We start from the raw sequence: 26263 nt of genomic DNA on the forward strand, positions 1-26263 counted from the left end.
ATTTTACGTCTCACCCTTTTAGTTTGTATTTACTTGTTCATTTTATATTTCGTTAGTAATTTTGCTGAAGATTTATTATGACAATTCATTTTATTGTAATTTTATTGATTCTCATCCTTGTTTGGTTTTTTTCAGCCTGATGATGAGGTTTTATACCTCGAAAGCTTGTAATAAAGAATGTTCTTCCTGGTCTTGGCAATATTATTTATCATTAAGTTATATATATATATATATATATATATATATATATATATATATATATATATATATATATATATATATATATACTGTATATATATATATATATATATACACACACACACAGGTAAAAACTAACCAAAAATCACATTTTTAAAAGATCTGCATTGGACTAACATGTAGACCTAAGCCTCTCCAAGAACTTAGAATGAATAGGTTATAAATTCCCTCCTCATCCCTGCCAGCCTGCCAGTGTCCTGGTGTCAGGAGGACTGTAGGAAAAGTGTCACACTCGTGAGTGCTGCTAGGAACACTTAAGCAAACCACAGTTCAAATCTAGAAATGTAGAAGATATATATTATATTAGAATATTAGTTAGAATGAACTAATTCTTTTGTGTAACATCACCCAATGATCTATACAGGATTATTATGAGTTAACCATTATTTTGAATAAAACATCGTGTGACCTGAAGCCAAAATATTGATACTGGGTGGGAAACTGATGTTGTTCTACCTATTACAGTCCTTGAACATTTGTCCCAAAATCTTACGTTCATTAATATGCTCTAGTCATAGAATCAACCAAGGCTACCTGCATGACTGTCACTCATTTATTCATTTTTTTAGTTTTCTGTAAAAGAAAACTATTGTTCCGGCTTTTAAGGGCGGATCTTAAAAACTACTGAGGCTAGAGGGCTGCAAATTGGTACGTTGATTATCCACCCTCCAATCATCAAACATACCAAAATGCAGCCCTCTAGCCTGAGTAGTTTTTATTTTATTTAAGGTTAAAGTTAGCCATAGTCGTTTTTCTGGCAACGATATAGGATAGGCCACCACCGTGCCGTGGTTAAAGTTTCATGGGCCGCGGCTCATACAGCATTATACCGAGATCACTGAAAGATATATAGATCTATTGCCGGTGGCCTTGATTATGCGCTGTAGCGGATGTACAGAAAACTGGATTGCACCTAAGAAACTTCGGCTCATTTTTTACTTTTTATAATTGTGCCAGCTGGCCATTGTTCTATATAGAAAAACTCTAAAACCCAGCATTTTCTCACTCGTAGATATTTTGTTCATATCTGTTTATTTAGACTGCAAAGTACTTTACACAGTGTAACAGCAAATGGATTTAGCGCTTAAGGTTGCTGTCCACTAGGTCGAAGTTTGCGGTCTGAATAAATAAATATGAACAAGATATCAAGGTGTGAGAAAATGCTGGTTTTTAAAGACAGTTTTAGTTTTCTGTAAAAGAAAACTATTGTGCCGGCTTTTTCTATCCGTCCGTACTTTTTCTGTCCGCCGTCAGATCTTAAAAACTACTGAGGCTAAAGGGCTGCAAATTGGTAAGTTGATCTTCCACCCTCCAATCATCAAACATCGCAAATTGCAACCCTCTAGCCTCAGTAGTTTTGATTTTATTTAAGGTTAAAGTTAGCCATACTCATGCCTCTGGCAACGATATAGGACAGGCCACCACCGGGCCGTGGTTAGAATTTCATGGGCCGTGGCTCACACAGCAATATACCGAGATCACCGAAAGACAGATCTATTATCGGTGGCCTTGATTATACGCTGTACAGGAAACTCGATTGCGCCGAAGAAACTTCGGCGCATTTTTTGCTCGTTACTTTACTGGACAATGACAGGCTGGTACAATTACAGAAATCGAATAAGATATGACAATCATGCAGGTAGCCCAGTACATGATTGGGAAAGATGATGATCAAAGCAAACAGTAAATCAAGCAGAAGTAAGCTCTTATTCCTTGCCTTGCCTAACCTCGCATGAGTTCAAATCTAACTTAGGAATGTGAAATGAATGGTGATCTCTATATGTTATTCGTGGTTACACTAATAGCGCGTTTCTAGTGCATGCAGGTGTTTTTGACGTCATTAATCTCTTCCGCGAGAGTTATAATGTTCATAAAATGTAGTGTTCAAGGAGTTTCTGTAGAAATACTGTAATGGTGCTTCAGATGTTAATATTTGTGTGTGTGATTTTTTATTCTTTTATTTGTTATTCTTCGAAGCATTTTCTATACTTGACTGGAAATTCTATTTTGTAAGAATGCTTAGTAATACATGGGTTTTGGTAATTCTATTTTGTAAGGATGCTTAATAATACATGTTTTTTGTTTACCTTGCTCCGTGTCAATGCCTGCTCATTTTGAATAATAATTATAGCTAAAATTTCTGAAATTTAGCCGACAGCCAAGAGCTATTCATTACCACAGATGTAAATTAGGTTTCATGAAATGTAAAAATGAATTGGAAAGTAGCTTAATGATTTTTGGAGCGTGTGGAAGAGATTTTTAGCTGATATTAGTTTTTCCATGTGAGACAGAGAGTAACTCACCAAGTACGTTCATCATGAAAAGAACGGACAACTTCCCGGGTAAAAATGTTATTTTGATTGAACGATTTAGTGCTGCAGTTAGGGAAATATAGACGTCGTCGACCAAGGCGAACCAGAACAGAAGTGGGGATACCATTCTTGTTGTGTGTTTTCCTCATATATATGTTCATTAATAAATGTATGGAGCCAAGCCTAATCAGTAAAACAGCTACTGATTGACGGTAAGAAACTGAGAGCTAAATAACTGGCAGAATGTGGCAATGGTGTAAATTGTATTATGTAAGTGAGACAAAACACATAAAGCCTGTCACGATTCTATTAGGAAACAAACTACCAGCACAGCTCAAAGTTAAGCAGGTGTCTCTACACAGACAGACTGTTACCGCAGTTGTTTCTCCTCCTGTCAGACCGGAAAACACTTTTGGAAGTGTTCTTTGACACATTTTTTATATATGCCATGTTTGTCGGCAAACAGGAGCATGTCTGATTTTTTCCAAGGGATCATATTAATATATCTGAAGAGTCAAAACATTTTGAAAGAAGTTGTGGTCTTTGTATTATCCACAGTGCTTGGAAACTCAGAGACCTTTGCTTTGACTCCTGTTGGTGCTGCATTTGTCTCCTGAAAAAGATCTTTCCGTTGAAAAAAAAAACTGACTCAGGGTTTGGTATTGCCGCAGGTAATGACGTCTTTAAATCTCTGTGCTAGACTTAATGTGGTAGGAAAGTGCTCGCCTAACAGTTTTACATGAATATAAAATGCCACAGCACTCCACAGACACCCCTTTGGGGGAAACCATCCTTGGACTTTATCAGAAACTGCAGTAAAGAATTTGCTTAACATTTTGAGGATGCTATCAACAGCTTTTTGAAGTAGGTCTCCAGTCACTATGTCCACAATAAATCTAAAATTGAGTTGAATCCTTCTTAGCTGTGTTAGTGTCCAACTTCTAGAGCAGCATGAAAGATCAAGGACAGCATCATGACAATTCACTATTGTACAGTCCGTTCACCGTATATAGGGAAGACAGAGAAGCCATGAGAGATTTATTAGATAAGGAGAGAAATATTCTTTTCTAAACAACATGACTTTATCAGAGACACAGAGGAACACCCTCATTCCGGCATAGAGACACATTCAACTGCATTTGTAAGAATAATTACCCTCTGTCGATTTTAGCAATTATCAAAGACAAGATAAAATTCCTGAGCAGTAGAAGCAATAGAAGAAAACAATAGAAGAAAGACTGTGACAGTTAGTAGCAAAGTAGATTTGCACTTACTGGCTATGAAGAATGCCCTTCTTCATTAGGGCTCTGTACACATTAAAAAAAATTTTCGTCGAAAGGTTGGAAACTTGGGTCTTCTTTTCTGCCACGGCTCATGGTAGCCGAGTTTATTTTTTCTGGACTCTGTAATGTGATGGCCGTAAGTTCAAGTCCCGCTCTTGGCTTACAGGTTTCAGTGGCAGAATACAACCATGCTCTCCCTATGAACTAGGTATTGGTGGCTTTTGGGGGAGCCCATAGTTCGACCTGCCTGGTCTTCCCTGGTTGTAACTTGTTTGGCGATAGGGCTTGGGCGCTGATCACGTGTCTATGTTCGGATTCTAGAAAATTGCCCAACATTGCAATGGCCTGGCCCTTGCCTGTGCTGTCTATGAGCGACTTCAGACCAAGAATAATGGAGTTTTGCTGCCCTCCTACCAAGAAAGTCAGAATCTTAGTCCTTCTCTACGGTAAGGTCGGAGTCTAGGTCATCCCTCCCATCACAAGAGACATCACTGTGTTGGAGCAACACTAGCTGTATAAATGAGTAGTTTGTTTATAGAAAAAGTAAAGATTAAACCAATGTAACAGCAATATGACAAGACTCAGGTTGCATACTTAATTTTTAGCAATATTACTGAGCAGCTTAGGGGTTGCTGAAATCATCAGACCAAGAAGTTATTACCAAACAGAAAAGAATAAGCACTGAAAAGGGAAATAGTCTTTTGTTTATGGGCAACATTTTCGTAGTGATAGAGTAAGTGTGACACTTGTAACGTTAAATGTGATGGAAGTAGCAATGGCACATATAGTTCGTGAAATGATAAGCTATGATAATATAGCTCTCTGGTGATCATTTATATTCCAAGTTAAACTTACTAAATGAGAATTAATATTTTAACAGTGTTGTGATATTAAAAAGTCGGATTTAAAAAATTAACAATCTTTATTAAAGGCACAGAGTAACTTGAGATATTTCCACTAAAATATTTTCCAGAATGCTTAGATCTGTAAGGCACAAGATAAACCCATCTTTGTCTGCAGCTGTGAAAATTGTCCTGGAATCGCCTACTCATATGGAGACAGTTGCGTCAACAGCTTGCTTCCAGTGTATTGGAACACCGTTGATTTGACTAGAAGTAAGTTGTCGTGGGTCATAAAACTTCCCGAACCATGCAAAACAGTATTTCTGTAGTGGAGTTCAAGTGATCCACAAATGTTCCAGATTTGTCGTCCATTATTGGCGTCCAAGGATTAAATAAAGTGTATATATTTATACCAGCGGCATCTGGATTATTTTTTCGTAATAGGTCCATATTTTATGATCCCCGCCCACGCCGTTTTTTTAACCTTTTCACTGGCTCCTATTAAAAAACTCACTGGCCCCACAAATAGTCTTCGTGATAGCTTTTTGGTATAAAGTGTTTTCTCGGCTTGGACGTGCTTGATACCGGCCGCTTTGGCGACAAGACCCGTCATGTACACGTCTTCCAGCCACAAGAACGGCGTGTACGGAGTGTACTCCAGGAGTTTGTCTATTGCGTTACGCCCCACGATGTACGCTGGCCCCAGCACGAACGGTGGGTATTTGTCCGGCGGGTATTCCTCCTGCAATGAAAAATGAATAGCGCAAAACGTTAGATGAGAAGAACGAGTTTGATAAAAGCCAAGGTATGAACTTAATTATTAATAGCATTGCAAAGGTCTGTCATATTTTAGAATATGGAACGGCTTCTCTCTCTCTCTCTCTCTCTCTCTCTCTCTCTCTCTCTCTCTCTCTCTCTCTGTGCGTTTGCGTGTGTATTAGGATTTTAATTTTTAGCTAGGCATGTTAACTGGCAGAGTTATTAAGTTTCTAAATAATTGTGCTTTATCGTGAAGAGTTGGGAATTTCTGCATAATCCAGCAGCTTCAGTCTATTGAGGTTATGATGATTAGAAGTCTCAAACTGCCATTCATGATTCAGTTGTGGAAATTCCCCCCCTCTTTTTTTATTCTTTTATTGGGGGCGTTGGGTTGGGTTGGGTTAGCGTCCCAATGCTTCTACAAAATCACCTTAACCAAAATTACCATATATCCTGGATCACTAAGTTTCACTGGAAAACGAATGCCCACGCCATTTCCTCTTAAGAAATACGGTATAATGAGATTTTCCGACAGTGTTCAAGGTCATAGGGTGAAATCGAAGACTAGAGTTTCTTGTAATGTGTTGTCTGAAGGCTTAATAATGCCCACTGAAGAAAATGACGTAAATCCCTGTGCGGTTAATATAACGTTCAGTTGTGGCCTTGTAGTAATAAAGGCAAGATTAATATTTTTCTTTTTATGCTTATGAGGATCATCATCAAGAGAAATTAGGATCATTTAATTATTCTCCAATAGCTTGAATCATAATTTTGGTAAATTTACGTGCGTTCAGGCGTTAGTCATGTTCTGGGAACCCGGATGTTTCATCGCGCTGAGGATTACGTAGGACGATATTCAAATGACAGGACTCTGTAATGCCAGTGATCAGTCAGCACACTGGTTGAAGGAAGGAGTGAAATTAAGGATTTGGTCCTTTTTTCTCGACAGCCATGGACGTTCCCGTTTTGAGAGAAGAGATTAATATTCAGTGCAATTTAAGATAGCCTGTACAATGCATTCATTATACACGTTGCATTCACTACGTATGATGCATTTTATATGCAGTTAGCTTTTATCGACAATTTGCATCCAGTATATACATTTTAGTCAATACAGACGTTTAATTCAGTTGTATTCAATATGTACATTTTATTAAATACAAACATTGCGTTCGGTATATATATTTTATTCAATACAAACATTGCATTCAGTATACTCGTATGTATTTTATTCATTACTGACAATATTACAATCAGTATATACATTTTATTCACTACAGACATTATATTCAGTATATACGTTTTATTCAATACAGACATTGAATTCAGTATATACGTTTTATTCAATACAGACATTGCATTCAGTATAAACAATTTATTCAATACAGATATTGCATTCAGCATATACGTTTTATTCAGTACAAATATTGCATTCAGTGTATACATTTTATTCATTACAGACACTGCATTCAGTATATGCATTTTATTCAATACAGACATTGCATTCAGTGTATACATTTTGTTCAATATAGATATCGCATTCGGTATGTATACTTTATACAATACAAACAATGCAATCGGAGCACTTTGCACTGCATACAATATGCAATGCGTGCAAAGCTCATAAGCTATCCCGTTAAAACGCTCCTGTCGATACGCACATTAGACTCAATACGCACACGGCGTTCAGGGTCCAGGTTACATTCATCGCACGCCGCTCTTTCTCAGCACACTTGCAGTCCTCAGCTTACATGAGGTGTCATCCGTCCTCTTGGCCTTGTAAATCCAGTTATGTCTTCCTCGATCTGGCCATTTGCTCCTGAGGTTCTTCCTACTTTCTACTTTCAATAAACAACCGCTCCCCCCCTTCCATGCTCCTCCGCCTCCTCCTCCCCCCCCCACCTTTTACGTTTACGAAAACGGAATTGAATGTAGGATTTGCTTTGCATGCGGCGATCGTAGAAGGTACTGCGTTTACTTAATGGTACTTGGCGTTATTATTCTTATTAATATAGACATTGGTAGTTCTGTTGTTATTATTAGTGCTGTTGACTCAAACAGTTCTTTCGTGATTTATTATCATCATAACTTGATAAAAAGCAGACAGTGGTATGTGTGCAAATATTCATTAGTTCTTGCACAAGGAAAGCACTCTTGTACTAAGTTTATGCAACCACTTACATATAGCTGCTTACTTTTCATGTACTTTGTACTCACTTTAAAGTTATTGTATTTATTGTTTTTAACGCTAGCCATTAAGTTATCTCAACTTTTATTCCTGAATCCTGATAATTTCCTTGTTTGATGAGGCTTTCCTCACCGCAACCCTTATTTATGCCAGAATAAATCCATGTCCCTTAATATATGGTGAATGTATCGGATGTGGAAGCATACAAATGATAATCAGTTTAAACGTCATAAATATTCTAAGCAAAATCTTAAATTATCAGAAAGCTGTCAATCGTGAATTTTTCAAAAATTGTATTTTTTTTTTTAATTATGGGCAATCATTTACTCGCTGTCTATAAGAAAAGGCGGTTCTTCGTTGGGAGTGTGGGTTCCGTTCTCAGCTAGTACTCTGGTGGCCGCGAGTTCGAATCTCCGACCGACCAATGAAGAATAAGAGGAATTCATTTCTGGTGATAGAAATTCATTTCTCGCTATAATGTGGTTCGGATTCTACAATAAGCTGTAGGTCCCGTTGCTAGGTAACCAGTTGGTTCTTAGCCACGTAAAATAAATCTAATCCTTCGGGCCAGCCCTAGGAGAGCTGTTAATCAGCTCAGTGGTTTGGTTAAACTAAGGTATACTTATAGGAGAAGGCTCCGTAGGGGGCTAAGTGCCATCAGTGCACCTCACGCAGTGCACTGTAGACATTATTTAAGTTTCTTTGCAGCGTTCCTTCGTTCCCTAGCTGCAACCCCTTTCATTCATTTTACTGTACCTCCTTTCATATTCTCTTTCTTCCATCTTACTTTCTACCCTCTCCTAACAATTGTTTCGCAGTGCACCTGCGAGGTTCCCCTCCTGTTACACCTTTCAAATCTCTTTGCTTTCAGTTTCCTTTTGCGCACTGAATGACCTCATAGTTCCCAGCGTTTGGCTTTTGGCCTAAATTATACATTCCAGTCCAGTATGTAGGAGTATGCGTATCACTGGATTGCTTAACGTTATGAACATGACTGAAAGAATATTTCTTAGTTAACGATGGTTAATGAATAAAGAAGCATTTCCTATTGTAGGGGCCACTGCGTTCACTTAGTTTTCTATTCTGTAGAAGATTCGACCGATTATAACCTGAGCCGAGATACCGGATCAGGGTAACTGAACAAATAACGCAATCTTTAAAGTCTGTTTGAGTATTAATGATTTTTCCGGTATTTGGTAATATTGTTTAGCAATTTTTGGGTCTTTTCCAGTTATTAAGAGCTGCCCACATGCCGGAACTTATAACTTGTTTGTTCAGGTATTACCCATTATTTGTTAAGGGTTTACTCATCAAGAATATCTAATTTAATTTTTTTCTGATCAAAGAATATTTTTTATCGTTGACCCGAAAATGCACCAAAATCATATACTGTATATAATAATCGTACTTAATCATCTTTTTATCAGTTTATATATCTCATTATCGTGACTGACGTTTATGTAAATATATTTATTGATATGCAGTCTTCCTAGGCATTTGTCATTTCTTCCTAAATAGTACTGAATAAACGTCGGAAAACACTCAGAAATGATAATCCCTGTATAAATTAAGTCTCATGAATAAGAATACACTAATTTATTTATTAATGGAAAAACATTTTGAAATTTTTAACTTGTTTGTGGGAAAATGTTTGAAAAGTGTACCATGGCATTGAATAGAAATGCTGGAAAAGTTTGGCATATTAATAAAGAAATGTTTGGAACAGTTTGACAAAATTGTGGAAGAAACATTTGAAAAGTTCACCTTGTTGGTGAATAAAAATACGTGAAAATTTAGATGTATTAGGGAAAAGATGGTTGAAATGATTGACATGTTAGTGGGAAAATTTTTTTGGAAACCTTGCCAAGTCAGTGAATAAAATGCTTGAAAATTTGACATGTTAGTGGAAAAAAATGTTCGAAATTTTTGGAAAGCTTGCCAAGTCAATGAGTAAAATGCTTGAAAATTTGACATATTAGTTAAAAAAAATGTTCGAAATTTTTGGAATAAAATGCTTGAGAATTTGACGTGTTAGTAAAAAAAAATGTTCGAAATTTTTGGAAAGACTGCCAAGTTAGTGAATAAAATGCGTGAGAATTTGAAATGTTAGTGAAAAAAAATTTTCGAAATTTTTGGAAAGCTTGCCAAGTCAGTGAATAAAATGCTTGAGAATTTGACGTGTTAGTGAAAAAAAAAAAATGTTCGAAATTTTTGGAAAGACTGCCAAGTCAGTGAATAAAATGCTTGAGAATTTGACGTGTTAGTGAAAAAAAATGTTCGAAATTTTTGGAAAGCTTGCGAAGTCAGTGAATGAAATACTGTACTTGAGAATTTGACGTGTTAGTGAAAAAAATTTTCAAAATTTCTGGAAAGCTTGCCAAGTCAGTGAATGAAATGCTTGAAAATTTGACGTGTCAGTGAAAAAAAATCTTCAAAATTTCTGGAAAGCTTGCCAAGTCAGTGAATGAAATACTTGAAAATTTGACGTGTTAGTGAACAAAAATGTCCAAAAATTTTTAAAAATTTTTGGAAAGCTTACCAAGTCAGTAGATAAAATTCTAGAAAATTTGACTTGTTAGTAAAAAAAAATTTTCGAAATTTTTGTCATGGCATAATTACGAATTTTCCGTGTTCCACGTAAAGGAAAACATGAACCTCTCGAAGACCAGCTTACTTTAGTGACGACCCATTTCCCGTTCCGCATTGCCTTGTTGGTCACCCTGAGTCGACCGTGGATGGCATTCGGCGAAGGGTTCTCCTTGAACCGGTCGACCAAGTAGCGGTTGAGGGCAAAAGGGTTGACTACGTTGTCGTCGTCGATTTTGGCAATCCAGGGCACGTCCACGCAGTTGTACTTCACCCACGTCATCCAGGCTATGGTCTTGTAGGTGAGGTTCCTGCCAGGGAGAATGGAAATTAGTGGCATGTGGTTGACTGGTTTTCGGTATTTATTATTATTATTATTATTATTATTATTATTATTATTATTAAGATAAACCCTATTCGTATGGAACAATCCTACATGGGCCACTGATTTGAAACTCAATCTTCCAAAGAATGTGGTGCTCTTTAGGAAGTAAGAGAAGGTATGGGGAGATACAGAAAGAAGAGATCTCACTTATTAAAAAGAAAAAGTAAATGAATAAATTTGTAAATAGATAAAAATGTAATCTGGCGGACCAGTGGCTATGGTGATGAGGATGCTGAATAGCAGACCGAAATCTTAATGAAAGCTTATAAAATTCATCGCTTTTTCCTTCTGTTGGGCATATTTCTTATTGCATGTTTTATAAATGAAACCTCTCTTTCCCCCTTTTTGATAAATTAAATATTTCATCACGGTAGACATATTTCACATTGTATGTCTCTTATAAATAACAAGTAAATGCGCCGAAGTTTCTTCAGCGCAATCGAGTTTTCTGTACAGCCGCTATCTTTCGGTGCTCTCGGTACAATGCTGTGGGAGCCGCGGCCCATGTAACTTTAATTACTGCTCGGTGGTGTCCTATCCTATATCGTTGCCAGAAGCACGATTATGGCTAACTTTAACCTTAGATCAAATAAAAACAAATGAGGCTAGAGGGCAGCAATTTGGTATGTTTGATGATTGAAAGGTGGATGATCAACATATCAATTTGTAGCCCTCTAGCCTCAGTAGTTTTTAAGATATGAGGGCGGTCAGAAAAAGTGCGGACAGAAAAAAGTGCGGACGGACAGGCAAAGCCGGCACAATAGTTTTCTTTTCAGAAAACTAAAACCTCAGTCCCCCTGAGCCCCTCTCTACCGGATGATTTGATTTCTTGTATACGGATGGAAATCCATGAATGACATTCATTTTATTCGAAATCTGGGATCAGATGAGAGCTTATTAAAACTAACAGGGTAAAATAACGAACCCGCCAGGGGAAACTGGTGTTAAAGTATTTTAAATTGTACATCGCCCTGAAACTAGGCAATGCTTGCGATGCTGAGACACACCAGTGATGCTGTTAACCCGTTTTCCTTTTAAACTTTTAAAGGTGTGTGATCCGCATATCGTAGTGTTGTCTATAGTTTTATTTATTTCATTATTTGTTTATTTTTCGTTCATTCTGTGAACCATGTTCTATTTTTATTTCATTTTTGTATTCACGTGTTGATTTACTGCGGAATTTTTGGACCATGGTAACCGGTATTTCTCGGTATTATTACTGAACTCTTCGAGGCTGCGTGAGCCACGCTCTTAGATATCCTGCTTTGGTACCACGTGAGCAACATTCCTTCAATATTCCCACAAATTTTTCTGGGAGCCGTAAGAGTATTCTTGATTCTTAATGCCCTATGAACTACTTAGCATTGATTCTAACCGTGACTGCCATGCAAACTGCATTCCTGCGTATGTATTTTCTTTCCATTGCAGAATATGATCCATTTTCCTCGGTATTATTGATAGTTTTGGGGTTAGTGAGACTATGTGCCACAGTATCACTCATGGTTTTTGGGGCGTAAATGTGATAAGTTTCAAGATTTCTTTTTCATTACTAAAACCGGCTACATTCAAGTTTCAAGATTTCTTTTTCATTACTAAAATCGGCTACATTCTTTGGTAAACAGAATCTTTTTGGCCAGTTTTGTTATTTATCATCGTCATCACGTCTGAAAGCGTTCAGGGGTAGTGTACATTGCCTACATTTTTGGGGCAGTGTAAAAGTAATTATACTGAAAGGCTACTTTAAAACAGAAATTTTGCTTACCAATTTTCGACCATGTCTGCCATTTTCTGTACACCTGCATTATGAGATCTGTCTTGGACGACATTGTATCAGGTGGGACAGATGGAAGCCGCCCAATTCAGGTGTAACGAGAGCTCAAGGTATATTTTGAAAGAAATGTGAAAATGATCTGTCTTTCGGTCGTTGTTGCACTGAAGCGTACCTTTTTTCCTCGTGGTTGAGAAGAGCAGCTCAGGAACATTTTAATATTGCTCTTGCTTGCTGACTTACGGTAGGCTTCATGTGTGGTCCAACTCCGCAGATTTATTTCTGATTCTCGCTCGTGCAGAGACATTCGAGGACTCACAAGACTCACAAGACCCACGCATATTATAAGTCAAATTCTGTCATAACATTCAGATAATGAACAAGTCTTTCATTTTCCCGCAATATATCCAGAACTCGTTACCTCATCGCTGGTAATAATTTTAAGAGGACAACAACTGCCAGGAACTAAAAGGTCAACTCCTCCCCTAACCTACTATCTCAGATTTCAAGATGGGTTACTACAGCTATCTTAGTGTTATCAAAGTCATGAAGCCGTGTTTCAGCAGCAGCTAATATATCCAAAGACCTCTCACTTATGAAATTATTTTTTAGTGCTGTATTACCAGCTGACTGAATATTTACAAATTCGTAATTCAAGACATTAATGTTTGTATCCATGATCAGTATTCACTTGTCAAAAAATCTTCAGCAGAGGAAAAGAGAACTGCTCACAGAAATGCCGTAGTTGATAGACTTTCTTTGTAGCCTTACTGCATGATAACGACAGTATTAACAATGAAATCTTTTGGGCAAATGGCAGTCCCCAAACCCAAGTGCACTGGAACTCAACTCGAGGTCTGTTGGCAAATTATTCATCAGGAATTTAGTCAGTGAATTTAAGTTGAACGGACAGAGAAATTTTTTTTTTCTCGTAGGTGGTGGTAACGGTGGCAATGATTTAGGTGATGTTTTGAAACTATTGTTCGCTTTTCGTGGTCCTACTGGATTTCAAATGTCGCTGTTCAGTGTTCGTTCTTGAAAATTTTCAAGGCGAAAATTGGGAGAATCTGTATTAATTAAAATATGAAAACAGCAGTCAAACTGTGGAGTTCTGTGGAGTTATGAGTAATAGGCAGTGTAAATAAAGTTACGATACACGTCCAACTTTACAGTCCAACGCTGTTACTGTTCTTAAGCCATCTGCATATCAGTTAAATAATAATCCTTTCTGCTTGTGATCTTTACACTTAGTTACAGGAACAAAATGTATGCATAAACAGACTGCATAGTCATAACATCCTGCCTCTGCGTCCCCCGATTTCGGAAAACCTCACGTCTCTTCGTTAGCAAGTTTTGTTTTCTCTTTTTTTTTTTATTCTTGAATTCTTATGTCCTCCAGGCGAGATAAGGCCATTGGGTTGCCAGTCCAATCGAGCTATGTTATTAATTACTCTTCATTTAATTTTCTTTATTATGAAAACTTTGATGGATTATCTTCTGTTTCTCGGCCTTTCATTTTTAGTTTTCTGTAAAAGAAAACTATTGAGATGGCAATTTTTCTGTCCGTCCGCACTTTTTCTGTCCGCCCTCAGATCTTAAAAACTACTGAGGATAGAGGGCTGCAAATTAGTATGTTGATCATCCACCCTCCAATTATCAAACATACCAAATTGCAGCCCTCTAGCCTCAGTAGTTTTTATTTTATTTAAGGTTAAAGTTGGCCATGGTCGTACGTCTGGCAGCGCTATGGTTGCCAACAACACATGCCACCACCATAGGGCCGTGGCTGGAAGTTTCCGGGGCTGCGGCTGAGTGTCATGGTCCGTGGCTGAGAGTTTCATACAGCATTATACGCTGTACAGAAAACTCGATTGCGCCGAAGTTTCTTCTGCGCATTTTTTACTTGTTTAGGTTCGCACATATGTATGGTCTTCAAATAGATTTTTTCTACGCAGACATACCGCGGGTATCTACCAAGTATTAGGGGTTTATTTCATCTTTTGAAAAATTTACACCTCCCAGTTTAGACCCCGCCATATTCTCGGTACAACGGAGTTCCTTTATTCAGAGGAAAATTTCCTTTCCCTGAGAAACTTTGATTGTTAAACAGCTGTCATTTTCCTCCGGGTTTTGTGTGATCTCTCACCTGTAGGAGTCGATAAAATTATATTGAATGATGTCCTGGTACTGCGTTATCTCTTCTTCGACGGCCTGCTGAAGAGTCTCGTTTGTGGTGGCACCCAGGACGAATATCGCCCTGTTGAGGAAAGAGTCTTTTTAAACAAATAAATATATGGCTTTTATGACAGCACATACAGAAATGGATAAAGATGTAAGTATTCAAATGTCAGATCGTTGAGATGTATGTGGATGGAGTAGGTGATGAACAGTCTGTTTTCGTCTGCAAATAAAAGTAAGTCGGTTCTGAAAATGAAGAGAGATACTGGTTTCCTTTGGTATTTCTGAAACTCCTACACGCAATTCTTTATAAATCTTTTGAGGGCATGCTACTGATGAGCTTTAAGTCTAAGCGTGTAAGGAAGAATAATTCAAAGCTGATAAAATATATAATTATTATAGTTCTGTTCCACACGTGATTTTGTGTTGATTATTCTATGTGTGTGTAAATATGTATATGTATGTATGGTTGCATTATATAATATATATAATATATATAATATATATAATATATATATATATACATATAATATATATATTATACATATAAATTACTTTAAAGACTAAAAATATGTGTGCAGCATGGGAAACACTTGGCCACAAATATTTTAACATAATTAAAACTAAAAATATTTTATGCTTCCTGAGTGATTAGAACATTTTTCTCGTATTTGGAATTATTGAAAAATTTCAATTTGCTCGGCGACCAGTATGCAAAGATCATTCCAAACATTCACATTTAAAAAATAACAAAAACAATTTGCGGGGTCAAAATAAGCAGTTGACTTATAATACTGTATAATTGGTGCCGTAAAGCAAAGCATAGCATAAAGTTTTAAAGCTTTGATAGGAAAACATGACAACCCGACAAATTTTATACAGTTCCTATTAGTAGTATGTTTACAAAACTTCGGGTCACTGTCCCGATTAGCCAAATAAGCAGTGTGTCAGTATCTGAATGGGCCACCACCATTGGAAGCTCTTCTACAGTGGCATATAAGCTGTAGTCTTTTATTTCCTCTGCAGCTATTTCAGGCTAAATGACAAAATTTATACGTCTTTCAAAGAAATAGGATGTTAATTTTTTGCAATGTAAATTGTGCATTGTGTGTGACGTCAGTCCTTAAAACTTATGTTTTTGAAATGATGATCATGAGTCGAAGTTTACTTATATATTTATAAGAAACATAGTGTACACACACATACACACACACACACACACACGAACCATTACCTGATTTTAGTCAACTTATAATAGCTGGGATTGGCCCAGGTATTGCGAATGAGTTCCCTCTGCTGAGTGTTTGGGATGGCCGAGAACACTACGGCCAGAATGAAAGGGTCGCTCTTGTTGCAGATCTGTAGGTGAGAGAGGTCCTGGAGCCATTCCACTCCCGCCGGAATCGAGTTCACGGTCGGGCCCGTCAGACTCACGTTGTCGTACAGGTGGACGAATCTGTCGGAGGAGAGCAGCGTAGTCATTGTCGAATTGAAGAAAATCACGTGGTTTTCGGTGAGTCATAGAGGGGATCGCGGCACTTCAGGTACTCGTCAGTTCATCAACGGGATCAGGAAAATTCATTTGTTGTTTTTGTCATTGATTGGTTTTGGACAATTGAGGTATTCGAATGTTTGGTCTTAAAAGAGTTGGGACAATAGAGGTATTCGAATGTTTGGTCTTAAAAGGGTTGGGACAATAGACGTATTCGAATGTTTGGTCTTAAAAGGGTTGGGACAATAGACGTATTCGAATGTTTGGTCTTAAAAGGGTTGGGACAGTTGAGGTAATCGAATGTTTGGTTATTTGGGACAATTGAGGTATTTGAATATTTGGTCATTAATGAGGTTAAAATCAACAGGATTGGGACAACTGAGGTATTCGAATGTTTGGTCTTAAAATGGTTGGGACAATTAAGGTATTCGAATGTTTGGTCATTAATGGGATTAAAATTAACGGGATTGGGACAGTTGAGGTAGTCGAATATTTTTTCATTAATGTGATTAAAAAGATCCAACTATTCAAATATTTAGTCATTAATGTGATAAAAAAATTCATGTGTCGTCCAGTCATGAGTTGGATTTGTTAAAGTTGCTTATATTTGTAGTCATTGCCGTCCCAATTCAGGTATTCGAATGTAGAGTCATTAACAAGATTTCAAACATTCAAATGTTCATCGAGTCATTAATGGGATTAGGGCAACTGACATATTTGTTTATGTATTACCAGGAATAGGATACTTCAGGGTATTCATTCTAGTAATAACAGGGTTAGGATACTTCAGGTGTTCTTTTTAATATGGACAGGAATAGGACAATTGAAGTATTATTTTATGCATTAACAGCGATAGGACACTTGAGGTATTCGTTCAAGTATTAACAAGAATAGGACAATTAAGGTATTCTTTTATGTTTTAACAGGAATAGGACAATTGAGGTATTCATTTATGTATTAACAGGAATAGGACAGTTGAGGTATTCGTTCATGTATTAACGGAAATAGGACAATTGAGGTATTCATTTATGTAATAACAGGAACAGGACAATTGAGGTGTTCGTTCATGCATCATAAGGAATAGGACAATTGAGGTATTCGTTATGTATTAACAGAACTAGGACAATTGAGGTATTCATTTATGTATTAACAGGAATAGGACACTTCGGTATTCATTTATGCATTAACAGGAATAGGGCAATTAAGGTATTCGTTCATGTATTAACAGGAATAGGACACTTCGGTATTCGTTTATGTATTAACGGGAATAGGACAATTGGGGTATTCATTTATGTATTAACAGGAATAGGACACTTCGGGATTTATATATGTATTAACAGGAATAGGACACTTCAGTATTCGTTCATGTATTATCAGGAATAGGGCAATGAAGGTATTAGTTCATGTATTAACAGGAATAGGACACTTCGGTATTCGTTTATGTATTAACGGGAATAGGACAATTGAGGTATTCATGTATTTACAGGAATAGGACAGTTAAGGTATTCGTTCATGTATTAACAGGAATAGGACAATTAAGGTATTCTTTCATGTATTGACGAGAATATGACACTTCGGTATTCATCCATGTATTAACAGGAATAGGGCAATTGAGGTAATTGTTAATGTATTAACATGAATAGGACACTTCGGTATTCATTTTTGTATTAACAAGAATAGGCCAAGTGAGGTATTCGTTCTTGTATTGACGGGAATAGGACACTTCGGTATTCATTTATGTATTAACAGGAATAGGACATTTAAGGTATTGTTCATGTATTAACAGGAATAGGACAATTGAGGTATTCGTTCATGTATTAACAGGAATAGGACAACGGAGGTATTCGTTCATGTATTAACGGGAATAAGACACTTCGTTATTCATTTATGTACTAACAGGAATAGCACAATTAAGGTATTCATTCATGTATTAACAGGAGTAGGACACTTCGATATTCATTTATGTATTAACAGGAATAGGACAATTAAGGTATTCAGTCATGTATTAACAGGAATAAGACAGTTCGTTATTCAGTAATGTATTAACAGGAATAGGACAATTGAGGTATTCGTTCATGTATTAACAGGAATAGGACAATTGAGGTATTCGTTCATGTATTAACAGAATAGGACAAATCAGGTATTCGTTCATGTATTAACGGGAGTAGGACACTTCGGTATTCATTTATGTATTAACAGGAATAGGACAACGGAGGTATTCGTTCATGTATTAACGGGAATAAGACACTTCGTTATTCATTTATGTATTAACAGGAATAGCACAATTAAGGTATTCATTCATGTATTAACAGGAATAGGACACTTCGATATTCATTTATGTATTAACAGGAATAGGACAATTAAGGTATTCGGACATGTATTAACAGGAATAAGACAGTTCGTTATTCAGTAATGTATTAACAGGAATAGGACAATTGAGGTATTCGTTCATGTATTAACAGGAATAGGACAATTGAGGTATTCGTTCATGTATTAACAGGAATAGGACAATTGAGGTATTCGTTCATGTATAAAAAAGAATAGGACAGTTAAGGTATTCGTGTATGTATTAACAGGAATAGTACATTTCGGTATTCATTTATATTAACAGGAATATGAAAGTTGGGGTATTCGTTCATGTATTAAAAGGAATAGAACAATTGAGGTATTCGTTCATGTATTAACAGGAATAGGACAATTGAGGTATTCGTTCATGTATTAACAGGAATAGGACAATTGAGGTATTCGTTCATGTATAAACAAGAATAGGACAGTTAAGGTATTCGTGTATGTATTAACAGGAATAGTACATTTCGGTATTCATTTATATTAACAGGAATAGGAAAGTTGGGGTATTCGTTCATGTATTAAAAGGAATAGGACAATTGAGGTATTCGTTCATGCATTAACAGGAATGGAACAATTAAGGTATCTGTTCATGTATTAACAGGAATAGGACACTTCGGTATTAATTTATGCATTAAGATGAATAGGACAATTGAGCTATTCGTTCATGTATTAACGGGAATAGGACAATTAAGGTATTCGTTCATGTATTAAAAGGATTAGGACAGTTAAGGTATTCGTTCATGTATTAACAGGAGTAGGACACTTCGTTGTTCATTTATGTATTGACAGGAATAGGACAATTGAGGTATTCGTTCGTGTATTAACAGGAATAGGACACTTCGGTATTAATTTATGTATTAACAGAAATAGGACAATTAAGGTATTCGTTCATGTATTAACAGGAATAGGACACTTCGGTATTCATTTATGTATTAACAAAAATAGGACAATTAAGATATTCGTTCATGTATTAACACAGGGGTTTTCAACCCGGGGTACGCCAGGGGTACGCCAAGGGTCAGTTAGGGGGTACGCTCTCCCCACGGGTGTTAGGGTTAGGGGCCTGGCCGCCCACTGACTGCATAGCCACAGGTAAATAATTATCAACAATTTTCTTTATTTTTATGAAATTCTTTGTGTTTACAATATTGTTGGTTATGTCAGGAGAGTTGTGTATTTACTTCCCTTCAGTATAGTACTTGCAAATATACACAATGGAATATTTTTCTGCGTTTGTTTTGTTTTCTACTTTATACAAAGTGATAGGGGTACATTATTGACATTAAAAATACCCAAAATGGTACGTGGGGAGAAAAAGGTTGAAAACCCCTGAAGAATAGGACACTTCGGTATTTATTTATGTATTAACAGGTATGGAACAATTGAGGTAATTCGCTCAAGTATTAACAGGAATAGGACACCTCGGTATTCATTTATGTGCTAATATGAATAGGACAATTGACGTATTCGTTCATGCATTAGCAGGAATTAGACACTTCGGTATTCATTTATGTATTAACAGGAGCAGGACAATTAAGGTATTCGTTTATGTATTAACAGGAGTAGGACAATTAAGGTATTTGTGTATTAACAGGCGTAGAACAATTAAGGTATTTATGTATTAACAGTAGGACAATTAAGGTATTCATTTATATATTAACAAGAATAGGCAATTAAGGTATTCATTTATGTATTAACAGGAGTAGGACAATTAAGGTATTTATGTATTAACAGGAGTAGGACAATTAAGGTTTTTATGTATTAACAGGAAATAGGGCAATTAACGTATTCATTTATGTATTAACAGGAGTAGGTCAATTAATGTATTTATGTATTAACAGTAGGACAGTTAAGGTATTCAGTTATGGATTAACAGGAGTATGACAATTGAGGTGTTCATTTATGTCTTAACAGGAGTAGGGCAATTAAGGTATTTATGTATTAACAGGAGTAGAACAATTAAGGTATTCATATATGTATTAACAGGAGTAGGGCAATTAAGTTATTTATGTATTAACAGGGGTAGGACAATTAAGGTATCCATTTATGTATTAACTGGAAAAGGACAATAAAGGTATTCATATATGTATTAACAGGAATATGACAATTAAGGTATTCATTTATGTATTAACAGGAATAGAACAATTAAGGTATTCGTTCATGTATTAAGAGGAATAGGACACCTCAGTATTCATTTATATATTAACAGGAATAGGACAATTGAGGTATTCGTTGATGTATTAACAGAATAGGAAAAAGGTATTCAGTTAACATGAATAGTAAATGTATCCGTTCATGTATTAACAGGAATAGGACAATTGAGGTATATGTATTAACAGGAATAGGACATGAATATATATATTAACAGGAATAGGACAATTGAATGTATGTATTAACAGGAAAAGGACAGTTAAGGTATTCATGTATATAAATAGGAAAATTAATGTATCAGGGATAGGACAATTGAGGTATTCGTTCATGTATTAACATTAACAGGGCACTTCGGTATTCATTTATATATTAACAGGAATAGGACACTTAAGATATTCGTTTATGTATTAACAGGAAAAGGACAGTTAAGGTATTCGTTCACATATTATCATGAATAGGACAATTAATGTATTCGTTCATCTATTAACATGAGTAGGACAATTAAGGTATTCGTTCATGTATTAACAGGAATAGGGCATTTCGGTATTCATTTATATATTAACAGGAATAGGACAGTTAAGGTATTCGTTCATGTATTAACAGGAATAGGACTCTTCGATATTTATTTATGTATTGGCAGGAATAGGACAATTGAGGTATTCGTTCATTTATTAACAGGAATAGGACAACTAAGGTATTCGTTCATGTATTAACAGGAATAGGACACTTCAGTATACATTTATATATTAACAGGATTAGGACAATTGAGGTATTCATTCTTGTATTAACAGGAATAGGACAGTTGGGGTATTCATTTATGTATTAGCAGAAATAGGACAATTGAGGTATTCGTTCATATATTAACAGGAATATTACAGTTAAGGTTTTCATTCATGTATTAATAAGAACAGGACACTTCGGTGTTCATTTATATATTAACAGGAATAGGACAATTCAGGTATTCGTTCTTGTATTAACAGGAATGGGACAATTAAGGTATTCATTCATGTATTAACAGGAATAGCACAATTAAGGTATTCGTTCATGTATTAACAGGGATATGACACTTCTGTATTCATTTATGTTTGAACAGGAATAGGACAGTTGAGGTATTCGTTCATATATTAACAGGAATGGGACACTTCAGTATTCATTTATTTATTAACAGGAATAGGACAACTGAGGTATTCGTTCATGTATTAACAGGAATAGGAGGAATAGGACACTTCAGTATTCATTTATGTATTAACAGGAATAGGACAATTATGGTGTTCGTTCATGTATTAACAGGAATAGAACAGTTAAGGTATTCCTTCATGTATTAACAGGAATAGGACACATCGGTATTCATTTATGTATTAACACGAATAGGACAATTGGGGTATTTTTTCATGTATTAACAGGAATATGACACTTCTGCATTCATTCGTGTATTAACAGTAATAGGACAATTGAGGTATTCATTCATGTATTAAAAGGAATAGGATAATCAAGGTATTCTTTCATGCAATAACAGGAATAGGATACTTCGGTATTAATTTATGTTTTAAGAGGAATAGGACAACTGAGGTATTCGTTCATGTATTAAGAGGAATAGGACAATTGAGGTATTCGTTCATGTATTAACAGGATCAGGACAATCGAGGCATTCGTTCATGTTTTAACAGAAATAGGACAATTAAGGTATTCGTTCACATATTAACATGAATAGGACAATTAATGTATTCGTTGATGTATTAACAGGAATAGGACAACTAAGGTATTCGTTCAAGTGTTAACAGGAATAAGACCATTAACGTATTCGTTCATGTATTAACAAGAATAGGAAATTTTAATTTATTCGTTCATTTATTAACAGGAATAGGTCACTTTAGTATTTATTTATGTATTAACAGGAATAGGACAATTGAGGTATTCGTTCATGTATTAACAGGAATAGGACACTTCTGTATTCATTTATGTATTAACTGGAATAGGACAATTAAGGTATTCGTTCATGTATTAACAGGAGTGGGACACTTTGGTATTTATTTTTTATGTATTAACAGGAATAGGACAATTGAGGTATTCAGTAATTTATTAACAGGAATAGGACACTTTGGAATTCATTTGTGTATTAACAGGAATAGGATATTTGAGGTATTTGTTCACGTATTAACAGGAATAGGACAATTAAGGCATTCGTTCATGTCTTAACAGGAACCAGACACATCGGTATTCATTTATGTATTAACAAGAGTAGGACAATTAAGGTATTCAGTTATGTATTAACTGGGGTAGGACAATTAAGGTATTTATGTATTAACAGGATTAGGACAATTAAGGTATTTATGTATTAACAGGATTAGGACAATTAAGGTATTCATTCATGATTAACAGGAGTAGGACTATTAAGGTATTCATTTATGTATTACCAGGAGTAGGGCAATTAAGGTATTTATGTATTAACAGTGGTAGGACAATTAAGATATTCGTTCAAGTATTTACAATAACCAGACACTTCGGTAATCATTTATTTATTAACAGCAGTAGGACAGTTAAGGTATTCATTTATGTATTAACAGGAGCAGGACAATTAAGGTATTCGTTCATGTATTTACAGGAATCAGACACTTCGGTATTCATTTATGTATTAACAGGAGTAGGACAGTTAAGGTATTCATTTATGTAATAACAGGAGTAGGACAATTAAGGTATTTATGTATTAACAGGAGTAAGACAATTAAGGTATTTATGTATTAACAGGAGTAGGACAATTAAGGTATTTATGTATTTACAGGAATAGGACAATTAAGGTATTCATTTATGTATTACCAGGAGTAGGGCAATTAAGGTATTTATGTATTAACAGTAGTAGGACAATTGAGGTATTCGTTCATGTATTTACAGGAATCAGACACTTCGGTATTCATTTATGTATTAACAGGAGTAGGACAATTAAGGTATTCTTTTAAGCATTAACAGGAGTAGGACAATTAAGGTATTCATTTTTTATTAACAGGAGTAGGACAATCAAGGTATTCATTTATTTATTAACAGGAGTAGGACAATTGAGGTATTCATTTATATATTTACAGGACGACACTTTGCTAAGTATTCAATTATTGTATTTATAGGATGAGACAGTTCAGGTATTCATGTATGCATTAACAGAAATGGAACACTTCAAGTATTCTTTTATGCATTAACAGTAATATGATACTTCGAGTATTTGTTTATCTATTAACAGGAATAGGGTAATTTAGGTATTCATTTATGTGTTAACAGGAATAGGACAGTTGCGGTATTTTTTTTTTTTTATATATTAACAGGAAGACACTGGTCGATATTCGATGATATATTAACAGGAATATGACAGTTCAGGAATTCGTTTATTTATTATCAGGACTGTGACAGTTCCAGTACTCGATTGTGTAATAACAGGAATAGGACGGTTGAGAATTCGTTAACGTATTAACACGAATAAGATAGTTCAGGTATTCATTAACATATTAACACGAATAAAACGGTTCAGGTATTCATTAACGTATCAACACGAATAAGACGGTTCAGGTATTCATTAACGTATTAACACGAATAAGACGGTTCAGGTATTCATTTACGTATTAACAGGAATAAGACGGTTCAGGTATTCATTAACGTATTAACAGGTGTAGGATGGTTGAGGTATTCATTAACGTATTAACAGGAATAAAACGGTTCAGGTGTTCCTTTATTTATTGACAGGAATTAGAGCTGAAATAATAATAATAAAAAAAAACTCTCCTGCACATCACGACTAGAGGCCATTATGTTTCGCACGTCGTAAACACAGATGTATAATTTTTCGCGCACACAGTCTGAACACAAGCTAACCAGGTAACGACTTAATGGTGATTATAACCGATGCCTCATATGATTATCCACCACTGGCCAGAGATTCGTTCTTCATCACTTATATTCGTTGGCAGTCCTGAATTCATGATAAAAGTTAAGTATACCTTAGTTTGACCAGACCACTGAGCTGATTGACAGCTCTCCTAGGGCTGGCCCGAGGATTAGACTTATTTTACGTGGCAAAGAACCAATTGGTTACCTAGCTAAGGGACCTACAAATTATTGTGGAATCCGAACCACATTATAGCGAGAAATGAATTTCTATCACCAGAAATAAATTCCTCTAATTTTTCATTGGTCAGCCGGAGAATCGAACGCACGCCCAGCAAAGTGCTAGCCGAGAACGATATCGACCCGTCTAACGAGGGACTGTGAATGAATTCATGATAAAATATTTGTCATCCTGAATGGTACGATAAAATTATATTTTTTTTTGGTAAAGTTAAGTCAGCTTTGATTAAATTCTGATTGTAATACTATTAAAAATGCAAAATATTGTATTTTTTCTCTAATAAAAAGTTACACATTTAATAAGAAACCTGACGAGAACGTAACTATGAACGCCATATGGAATTAGAATCATAACGAAAATGCAATCGAGAATTCAGTATGTAAGAAATCTTTGATTCAAATCTCTTTTCTTATGGGGTTGTTTCACTGGTAATAGAAGGATTTAAGCAGGCCTTTTTCTTTTTAGTTTTGGCTAACTTCTCTCCTCACCACACTTCCTGTCCTTCCCCTCCCTCTTAAATTTTCTTGGTATACTTTCCCGACAGTCGGTAACCGTCTTGTTAGTGCGGCGTCAGATTTGTAAGAAAACTATGTGATGATCGGATGCTCAATTCATTCTGTGATTCTGTGTGAAGTTCCAGATTACTTCTGTTGTCGAGTTCGAAGTTCCTCGCTGGGAGAGTCGGTAGAGTTGTCGGCTAGCACTCGCTAGGCCTGAGTTCGAGTCTCCGGCCGGCTAATGAAGAATTAGAGGAATTTATTTCTGGTGATAGAAATTCATTTCTCGCTGTAATTTGGTTCGGATTCCACAATAAGCTGTAGGTCCCGTTGCTAGGTAACCAATTGGTTCTTAGCCACGTAAGATAAGTCTATTCCTTCGGGCCAGCCCTCTCTAGGAGAGCTGTTAATCAGCTCAGTGGTCTGGTGAAACTAAGGTATACTTTTTTTGTCGAGTTCGAAAGAGCTTACCTTAGTTAACTCCTGTTAGATTAACATCGATGACATTTCTCTCTCTCTCTCTCTCTCTCTCTCTCTCTCTCTCTCTCTCTCTCTCTCTCTCTCTCTCGTAATTAATCCGAAGATTTATTTTTTGAATGCGGATGGTCTCAGGTGAGTAATTACTTGAAAAGAAAGGCAGGAAAACGGTGAGCGCGTGGGATGGAATAGAAATTGAGAAAGTGAATAGAGGCCAAAAGAAAAGGCATAGAAGGAAGTGGGGTAGGAACTAGGAATAGAGTCGTGGGAGGGGCATAGAACTGATTCAACACTATACAGGAGGGAAGAAGGTCGAAGGTATAAACTGTGACACCTCTGTTTTTCCCAGGCAGGACAAAACCAAACCTCCATTCGCTGTTCAAGAATGAAGTAATCCACAGTTCCCATTGGATGTTCTAAGATGGCCATTGTGATACCACACTTTTTTTTATGCCTTTTAGATTTCTGTAAAAGAAAACTATTGTGACGGCTTTGTTTGTACGTCCGCACTTTTTCTGTCCGCCCTCAGATCTTAAAAATTGCTGAGGCTGGAGGGCTGCAAATTGATATGTTGATCATCCACTCTCCAATTGTCAAACATACCAAATTACAGCCCTCTAGCCTCAGTAG

At 36.1% G+C, this 26263-nt stretch overlaps 2 protein-coding genes across 10 annotated transcripts in view; one reads left to right on the forward strand and one right to left on the reverse strand.

Moving 5' to 3' along the window:
• LOC136840170 (afadin- and alpha-actinin-binding protein B-like) overlaps positions 1–26263 on the forward strand; it is a 422145-nt gene that overhangs the window by 308161 nt on the left and 87721 nt on the right. The window lies entirely within an intron of this gene.
• LOC136840171 (beta-1,3-galactosyltransferase 5-like) overlaps positions 4757–26263 on the reverse strand; it is a 61533-nt gene continuing 40026 nt past the window's right edge. For all 8 annotated transcript variants that reach the window (XM_067106645.1, XM_067106649.1, XM_067106642.1 and 5 more), the window contains 4 exons: positions 15794–16015; positions 14528–14638; positions 10317–10539; positions 4757–5437 (listed from right to left, as the gene is read on the reverse strand). In XM_067106645.1, coding sequence (XP_066962746.1) covers positions 5123–5437; positions 10317–10539; positions 14528–14638; positions 15794–16015 — 871 coding nt within the window. In that variant the 3' untranslated portion in view covers positions 4757–5122. The remainder of the gene's footprint in view (positions 5438–10316; positions 10540–14527; positions 14639–15793; positions 16016–26263) is intronic.

This window comes from Macrobrachium rosenbergii, chromosome 7, assembly GCF_040412425.1.
Source record: "Macrobrachium rosenbergii isolate ZJJX-2024 chromosome 7, ASM4041242v1, whole genome shotgun sequence".
NCBI classification, from domain to species: domain Eukaryota; kingdom Metazoa; phylum Arthropoda; class Malacostraca; order Decapoda; family Palaemonidae; genus Macrobrachium; species Macrobrachium rosenbergii.